At 34.1% G+C, this 9,798-nt stretch overlaps 1 protein-coding gene across 1 annotated transcript; it reads right to left on the bottom strand.

Moving 5' to 3' along the window:
* Positions 1-8,238: 8,238 nt before the first annotated feature.
* LOC114422990 lies at positions 8,239-8,643 on the bottom strand. The gene has a single exon (XM_028389609.1). It carries the CDS (start codon positions 8,641-8,643, stop codon positions 8,239-8,241), a length of 405 nt encoding a protein of 134 aa, XP_028245410.1.
* Between the last annotated feature and the right edge of the window lie 1,155 nt (positions 8,644-9,798).

Consider the following 9,798-nt stretch of genomic DNA (forward strand, 5'->3'; position numbering starts at 1 on the left):
AATGATGAAAATTAACTCATTCAAAGGATATAATGTTTGCAACTAGAGCTACTTAAGAATTTTACCTGCCAAAGCATATGATGTGAAAATTTTTAGGATATTTAAAAATCAAAAAGAAAATTGTTCCGTTCTGGAGCTTTCGTTATCGTTGTGAGAGAAAGGAGGTTGCTACTTGCACAGAATCCAACATCCAAGTTAGTTCTTAGCAAAGTAACGACTAGTTATTGTGGAAAGAATGTACATGAAAAATGGGGTTGTCAGTAAATTGGAGAAGAGGCTTATTTAGGTGTCTTATACTCTTATACGGAAGACCCATAAAAAATATTTGAGTGATTTCAAGGATTAAATTTTTGGGTAATCAAGTGTAGGACTATAAACTATATAGGTGATGAGCACAACCAAGGTTAAACCACTTTTCGATTGGTGTTCTAGTGGTCGGCAATCAACTGATCAGGCTATGGACCTTCAAAAGTATGTTTATTTTATACTTGAAAATGTTATAAATAAACGTAAAAGTAAAGATCTTGATTTGTTAATTAAAAAATTGTCTCAAATTTAATTTTAAAACGAAACCTTAAACATATTCTATTCCGACTAACGTGGTTAGTGGATAAGTTGTGCCTGAATAGGATTATCTAGATGAACCTCCGTTCTAGGACAAACCCTTGTATATGACCTTCAACAGTCCTATCAATCAATAGAAAAGTTAATCCACCGGTGAACAACAATGCAAAAACAAAATAAATTCTTAGTTGAATGACCAACAAATAGTATTAAATCGACAAAATGCATATATATATATATATAAAATTCAATCATAGATTTGCATTTGCATGTATAGTAAGGTTTTTAATTTTTGTAATAACTATTTTGAAAATTATATCTAAATTGTCGGTGTAAATTTTTGTACCAACAACGTATGAAACTAAACTAAAAAAACTACATAATTTTTTCTTACAGAATCCTTCAATTTTGTTAAAACATTACTGGGTAAATAGTTTATTAGCGCAACTTCAATTGATATTATATATCTACAGTGATAGACTATAATCTCATTCCCTGTTTGACATTCCACATGACAAATAACTTGCAGAACTACGGCCAAGTTTGTGCTATTATTATTGTTTTTATAAATTAAAAATCAACGTTTACTTTTTAAAACATTGAAAAAAGTGTATAATAATTAGCTTATTCGAAAGAAAAAAATCTCAAGAAACGATTTTATAACTATAAAATAAACTAGATTATTTAACTTCAAAACATAATCCTAAAAAATATAATATAGGAATATATTTTTTTTCAAAACTTGACTAAATGCACCCAAAAAAATATATTATATTTGTGAAAAAAAAATCATGTTTTACTGTAAAAATAAGGCCCAGCCCCTTAAGCCACGTAACCTTCTTATGGATGTTGCTAGGTGCACCCATCAAAAATACTTGTGCACCCACATAATATGTGAAGTGGTAAAAATGTCCTTCGGTTAAATTTTGAAAACCTTACCTTCTCCCTCGCGTCTATATGAAGCATTGTGTCTTCTCGTTCGTCTTCTTTTTGCCATGCCTTGGTTGCTGCCATTTATGTCCATTGTCGCCGTTGAGCCACTCGACGTTGCTGTCATCGCGTTATCATCATCATTGTAAGTGACTCTAGTCATTGATTTGGCTTTATTGTGATGGGTGGGTGAGTTGTTTGAATTGTGAGATCCATAAGTCATACAAATTATCGAATTTGTATGAATTTTTTATAATTATAAATAGATTATTTTATTTTTGTTTTTAAATAGTCATTTTTTAAAAATTTGTAAATATATTAACTTATTTCATATATATTAGTTTTTTTGTAAAAAAAAATAGGCAAAGGGGACATATTTTTTGTTATTATATTTAATTAATTAATTAATTATAATTTTTTTAAGTTGCTTTTTAAATAGATAATGGTTTCATTTTGTTAATTATAAATATATTATTTTTATTTTTGTTTTGAAATAGTTGTTTTTTAATTATAAATATAATATTTTGAATTTTTTTAAATAATTATTGATTTTTTGATAAAAAAATAGATTATTTTGAATTATGTTTTTAAATAGTTATTGTATTTTTTAATTATAAATATATTAATGTAAATTTTTTTAAATAGATATTTTTTTAATTATAAATATATTATTTTAAATGTTTTTTAAAATATTTATTTTTTTAATTATAAATATATTATTTTAATTTTGTTTTTAAATACTTATTGTTTTTTAATTAAAAATATATTATTTTGATTTTTTATAAAAATAGTTGTTGTTTTTTTAATTATAAATATATTAACTTTATTTCTGTTTTTAAATACATATTGTTTTTTTAATTCTAAATATATTATTATGATTTTAGTTTTTAAATACTTATGGGTTTTTTTAATTATAAATATATTATTTTGAAATTTTTTAAATAGTTATTGTTTTTTAATTATAAAAATATTATTTTGTTTAATTAACTAATTATAGTGTTTTTTAAGTTGCTTTTTAATAAAGAAGTTATTTTCATGACATTAAATTAATTAAATATATATATATATATAAAATAATTTTTTATTTATGAATTAATAAATATTAATTGATTGAATTATTGTTTGAATTTTGACATAAACTATTATGATGGTTTAAATGTACAGATTATGGTTAAAATCAGAGGTTTGGGTCGGGCTTTAGGCAGGGTTTTCCGGGCGGGTCGTATGACACATTAGTTCTGGCTGTATGTTGATCATGTTGCAGTCATTATTTGGAATGGAGAGGTATTTAGATTTTTAAATAAATTATGTTCCAATAAGTATTTGTTATTATTGTTAAAATGATTTAATTTTTTTTTGGAACGCCCTGAATTGAAGATATCCTCCCATGAAAGGAAGGCTTAGAAATTCGGTAAGCCTGCTATAGAGATTGAAGGCTTAGTTGCTGCCACAGGATTAAGTCTTCTAATCACATGTTCCTTGGACACTGGCAATTGGAAACTTATATCGGCTTTTGCGAAGAGGTGGCACAAGGAAACGTGCAATTTCCATCTTCTTGTAGGAGAGGCGACTATCACCCTCAATGATGTGGCCTCTTTGCTCCATCTGCCCATCACAGGGGCCTTCTATAGCTTTGAGACTCTTCATGTTGACAAAACGGTGTTGTTGTTAGTGGAATTACTTGAAGTGAGTGTAGATGAAGCCAGAGCTGAGACAGTACAATGTCATGAGGCATATGTACGACTATCATGGCTACGAGACATTTATCGTAGCAAATGTGATATCGCACATTGGACTGTAGCAGCTCAAGCTTATCTATTGCATTTGCTAGGTTGCACTCTTTTTGCTAACAAGAGTGCAACACCCGTGCATCTGGTGTTCTTGGACACCTTTTGAGACCTCACCCAAAGTGGAAGCTACGCATGAGGAGCTGCCGCCCTAGTGCATATGAACGACAATTTGAATGATGCGTCTAAGAGCAGTGGCAGACAATTGTAGGATATATCACACTATTACAGGTAATTATAATTGAATTTAATTTTTTTCTTTGTTCTTTGATGTTGACTATTGTATTGATTTATTTTTTTTGTTTTGAAAACATGTATAGTGTTGGATTTATGAGCATTTTTCATCTGTTGCTGAGGCTATTACTACTGAAGATTATCATGAAAGGAAACCACATGCTTAGAAGATATTGACGATAGATGGATGCATTTCTCTGAGTACCTTGCACTGGTGGGTGAGATTTGTGTTGTGCCTGGACAGTGTGCACCAGACTACATCGACTTGTTCTACATGATTTCTCATCCCTTCATAAGGCCAACACAGCCCGGGGATCCAATTAGACATCCACCTGTCGTTCAAGATGACACATATGTGGAACCAGATATTTCTTAGTACCCGGTGACGACAGGAGCTATGGAGGAAGCACCTGCACATGCACTTTTTCATGTAGAGCAGCCTTGACATGCAATGGTAAAATATATATTCATCTTACTCTGATATTCATTTTATTTAAACATACAATATGTATAAACCTTATCCGATGTTGTGAATGTCATAGGAGGCTTGCCAAGCAATAGCTGAAAGGTTGGAACGATTGTTCAACCTAAGGATAGTTACTGAAGGCACAGAAGCATACAATGTCATGGAAGACTGCCTAAGGATCGCCAAAGGTGTGACTGCGGATTGCAATGTATCTCTTTTTACATTAACTCCATGTTGATTAGATTGGACAAAAATGTCAGTAAGATACTATTTTTGGACGTAAATATCAATAACTTTTTGTTCGACGAAAATGTCAATTTTTTTTATTGGAGGAAAGTGTCATTAATTATTTTTGGACCTAAATGTCAATACGTTCCATTGGACAAAAAATGTTAATAAGTTATTATTATTGGACGAAAATGTCAATAATTTTTTATTGGACCTAAATATTAGTATGTTTCTATTGGACTAATTTATTAGACCCGAAATTTCGTTTCATTTAAGGGTAAAATATAATTTTAGGATAAATTTTCACCATTTTTTGTCACTACAAGCATAACATTACAATAATCACTTACAAAATATATTGGCAAACATAATTTAAAACAAACATAATAATAACAATAATATTGATTATCAATCATAATTTGTTTGTCACAATAGAAATTATCCAAAAATAAATATTGTACCAGTTTACCAAAATAATGTTTGAGCAAGAACAGAACTCAAACACACACACACGAATTGCAGTAACAGAGGATAGAAAAGTGAGAGAAAAAATATTCTTATTTTTTCTGTTGTATTACACTCTAGCACAAGGTTGGTATTTATAGCATATCAAATAACTAAAATCAATCTGATAGCTAGGAATGGTAATCTGTCAAATTGACTTTATTTAACTAATCCTATCTATTGGTTAGAATCACTTCTAACACCTCCCATTGATTCAAACCGATTACAAAACTAACAACATTCAAAAACTCTCTCAACTCCTTAAGCATTTCATTCTTCAAGGACTTAGTCATAATGTCAGCGAGCTGTTTCTCAGTTCTACAGTGTTGAAGTCTGATCTTCCCCTTGCTCACTTGATCTTTGAGGAAATGACATTTGGTGTCTATATGCTTGCTCCTGCCATGTGACACAGGGTTCTTAGCCAAATCAATTGTTGATTTGTTGTCTTCCAACAAATCCACTGCCTCACCAGTAAACACCTCCAATTCTTCAAGTAGAGAGGATAGCCACAAAGCTTGACAGGCAGCTACACAAGCTGCAATGTATTTGGCTTCACAAGTGGACAATGCTACTATTGTCTGCTTCTTAGAACTCCAGGATATGGGAGACCCTGACAGCAGGAAAACTTGTCCCATGGTGCTCCTTCTGTCAACTAGATCACCACACCAGTCAAAATCAGAGTAGGCTACAAGGTGTAGGCTATCATCTCCCTTAGTGTGATGAGAAAACAAAAGGCCATATCTGAGTGTTCCTCTCATATACCTCATGATTCCTTTAACTGCAATCAAGTGTGGTTGTCTAGGATCACTCATAAACCTGTTGACCAAACCAACATTGAAAGCCATTTCTGGCTTGCTGTGACAAATAAACTTCAGGCTACCAACAATCTCCCTAAACATAGTTCCATCAATAGAGCCCTCATCTTCACTCTTCACAAGCTTCACATTCAATTCAGCTGGAGTCTCTACTGGTTTACAACCCATCATTTTAAATTTCTTCAGGACTTTAGAGAGATATTTCCTTTGATGCATGAAAATGCCTTTCTCGATGTAGGCAAATTCAATCCCCAGAAAATAGGATAGAATGCCCAGATCAGTCATCTCAAATTCACTCTTCAATCCTTGCTTGAGTGATTCAATAGCAGTCAAACTACTATCAGTGATGAGTAAATCATCAACATACAAGTATAGCACCACAATCTTAGTTTCACTTACTGTTTTGATATACACACCATGCTCAACTGAGCATTTCTGAAAGCCAAAACCAGTGAGAAAGGAATCAATCCTTTTGTTCCATGCCCTAGGTGCTTGTTTCAAGCCATACAAGGCCTTCTTCAGTCTCAAAACCTTTTGTTCTTTACCTTTACATATGAAGCCAGGAGGTTGTACCACAAAAACTTCTTCATCAAGTGGCCCATTTAGAAAGGCTGACTTGACATTTAGTAGCCACAGTTTCCAATTTCTCCAGCTAGCCAGGGAAACAATCAATCTTACAGTCTCCAATCTTGCTACTAGAGCAAATACTTCAGTATAGTCTAAACCTTCTTGTTGCATGAATCCTTTAGCCACCAGCCTAGCTTTATGTTTGGCAATCGACCCATCAAGCTTGAGTTTAGTTTTAAAAACCCATTTAACAACAATAGGTTTTTTGTTCTGGGGTAAATTTACCATTTCCTAGGTCAATGCTCTTCAATTCTTCCTCCATTACTGATCTCCATACTTCTTTAGAGATAGCCTCCTCAAAAGTAATAGGTTCCATGTCTGCCATAAGTGCCATATGCTGAACCAAATCACCATCCTCAGTAATTGCACTATCAGGGTAAACCTGATAATCTCTGAGTCTTAAGGGAAAACTTTTGGCTCTTGTAGGTCTATCAACCACCATCTAAGGTTCGTTATTGACCACTTCTTGATGTATCTCTCCTACTGGATCATCATTTTTCAATTCAAGATGAATCTTCTGTATTGTCTCAGAAGTAGGTTGAAACTCTCCCCATGAGCTTAATTCATCAAAGTAGACATCTCTACTAAATAGAACTTGTTGATTCTTTGGATTGTATAGTTTGTATGAACCAGTAGAGTTGTATCCAACAAAAATCATTGGCTCACTCTTGTCATCCAACTTCTTTCTCCTCTTATCAAGAACATGCCTATAGCATAAGGATCCAAAAATCTTGAAATGCTTGACTGAAGTTTTGCTTCCTGACCAAGCTTCTTCTGGAACCATGGAGTCAAGCCTCTTGGTTGGACACCTATTCAGAATATGCACAGTTGTCATAGCTGCTTCACCCCAGAAACTGTGAGGAAGATTCTTCTCTTTAAGCATGCTTCTGACCATATTCAAGATTGTCATATTCCTTCTTTCTGCAATGCCATTATGTTGGCTAGTGTAAGGAGCAGTTACTTCATGAACTATACCATGCTCCTTACAGAAACCTTCAAGTTCTCCAGATGTGAATTCACCTCTATCATCTGTTCTTAGAATTTTAATGCACTTTTCATATTGCTTCTCCACAAGAGCTTTGAAATCTTTAAAGATGTTGAACACATCACTCTTGGCTTTGATTGGGTAAAGCCATACCTTCCTACTTAGATCATCAACAAAAGAGACAAAATATCTATTTCCTTCTAATGATGGAGTGTCAAGAGGTCCACAGATATCTGAGTAAACAACATGCAATATTTCACTAGCCTTAGAAGTAGTAAAATTGCTTAAGGAATTCCTGGGTTGTTTGTTGATTAAGCAATTGTCACATATCTTCTTAGGAATTTTAATTGGAGGGAGACCAATTAACATTTCTTTGGATCTCAAGAGGCTCATATCTCTAAAATTTAAGTGGCCTAGTCTAAGGTGCCATAACCATGAATCATCTGACAAAGTTGCAGCGGAAAGACACTTAGATTCAATGGTGTTTAGGCTTACCTTGAAGGTTCTATTCTTGGCCAATGGAGCTTTCATCACCAATCTCTTTGCTTTGCCATGGATTTCTAGAAAACCTTTAACTGAATTCACTGAACATCCTTTCTCCAAGAGTTGACCCAAGCTTATCAAATTAGTGCTCATTCCAGGAACATACAATACTTTTGTAATCACTGCTTGTCTTCCATCTTCGCTTTTGACTAGTGCATTACCAGAACCTTCAGCCCGAGTGGTTCTATTGTCTGCAAATTTCATAGTACTCTTCTTCTTTGGATTAAAATTGACAATCTAATCTCAATGCCCTGTCATATGATTAGAACACCCAAAATCTATGTACCATACTTCATTGTTGTAAGATTCTAGATTGGTGATCATCATTAGCATCAAAGGTTGCTCCTCGGAGCTTGCTTCATTCTCTTCTTTAGCCATGTGTGCCTGATGATCTCTGTGTGACCAGATCCCTTGATTATCTGTGTGACTTGTAGGGGCTGTACATTTTGTAGAAAAGTGCCCAATTCGATTACAATTGAAGCATTTGAGACTCTTCCTATCAACCTTTTTCTTTCCTCCTCACCAATTATTGAAGTTTCCTCTTCTATTGGAGCTTTATGGTTGATCTTGATCAATCTTTCCTTTTTGACTTTTTCTTCCAAAGCCACCTCTGATATCTTTTCCACGACCTCGACCTCTGAAATGTCCTTTGAAGTTATGGCCTCCTCTTTTTGAAGTATAAGCCTGCAGTGCTTGATGATCACCAGACTTCTCTGAACTTCTTTCAATAAGTCTTTGCTCATGCGCCTCAAGAGAACCTTGAAGTTCTTCTACCTTCAAATCTTCGAGCTTCTTGGATTCTTCAATGGCTACAACAATGTGGTCGAATTTGGGATTAAGATTTCTCAGAATCTTTGCAACAATTGTTTGATCTGTGATTTTCTCACAATAATTTTTCATCGCATTCGTGTGGGAGATGATTCTGTTGAAGAACTCATCTATCTTCTCGTTGTTCTCCATTTGCATTAATTCATATTGTCATCGCATCGTCTGGAGTCTCACCTTCTTCAGTTGCTCTGCCCCTTCGTTGCATTTTTCCAGAATCTGCCACACTTCTTGCGAAGTTGCAGCACCTGCAATCTTCTTAAAGTACGCCGCATCAACACACTAAAAAGGTCTCTTTACAATCTTTCTTCTTATTTTCTTTGTAAAGTGCCTTTTGCACATCTATGGCATCGGTTATGTGCACTAGGAACCCTTCTTCTACAATTTCTGTGACTTCTTGATAACCTAGAATCGCCTTCATCTGCACGCACCATTGATCCCAATTCTTTCCATTCAAGGTGGGAATACTTGTTGAGTAATTGACGCCAGTTGGACCCATCGTGTGTGTCGCAAGGATCCCTCTATCAAACCTTGGCTCTGTTGGACAAGTTGCCTCAGAAATTTTAAGAAGGGGGGTGAATTAAGATTTCGTTGACTATTCCTAATTGAAAATTTCCCTTTCTTAGATATTCCTAGATTCAATTATTTCTTTGATAACAAGTTACTGAAATAATAAATGAAGGAAAATAAATTGTGGAAATGTAAAGACAGCTGAAAGTAAAAGAGATAAGGGAAGAAAGAATGCAAAATCGGATTTATCCTGGTTCGGCCACTGTTGGATCGAGTGGCCTCAGAATAATTAAGAATGGGGGGTTGAATTAATTATTCCTAAACCTTTACCAATTAAAAAATTACTCTTTTAAGGATTTTACTAAATTGTTAAGAGAATGAGGAGTAGAAGAGAAACTTAACAGAAAGTAAAAGCGAAAATTAAATGCACAACGGAAAGTAAAAGAGTAGGAAAGAAGGAAACAAACACACAAGAGTTTTTATACTGGTTCGGCAACAACCCGTGCCTACATTCAGTCCACAAGCGACCTGCGGTCCTTGAGATTTCTTTCAACCTTGTAAAAATCCTTTTACAAGCAAAGATCCACAAGGGATGTACCCTCCCTTGTTCTCTTTGAACCTAGTGGATGTACCCTCCATTAGAACTGATCCACAAGAGATGTACCCTCTCTTGTTCTCAGTCAAACCCAAGTAGATGTACCCTCTACTTGTACCACAAAGGATGTACCCTCCAATGTGTTGAGACAAAGATCTCAAGCTATTAAACCTTTGATGATTTGT

This window comes from Glycine soja, chromosome 1, assembly GCF_004193775.1.
Source record: "Glycine soja cultivar W05 chromosome 1, ASM419377v2, whole genome shotgun sequence".
Lineage (NCBI taxonomy): Eukaryota > Viridiplantae > Streptophyta > Magnoliopsida > Fabales > Fabaceae > Glycine > Glycine soja.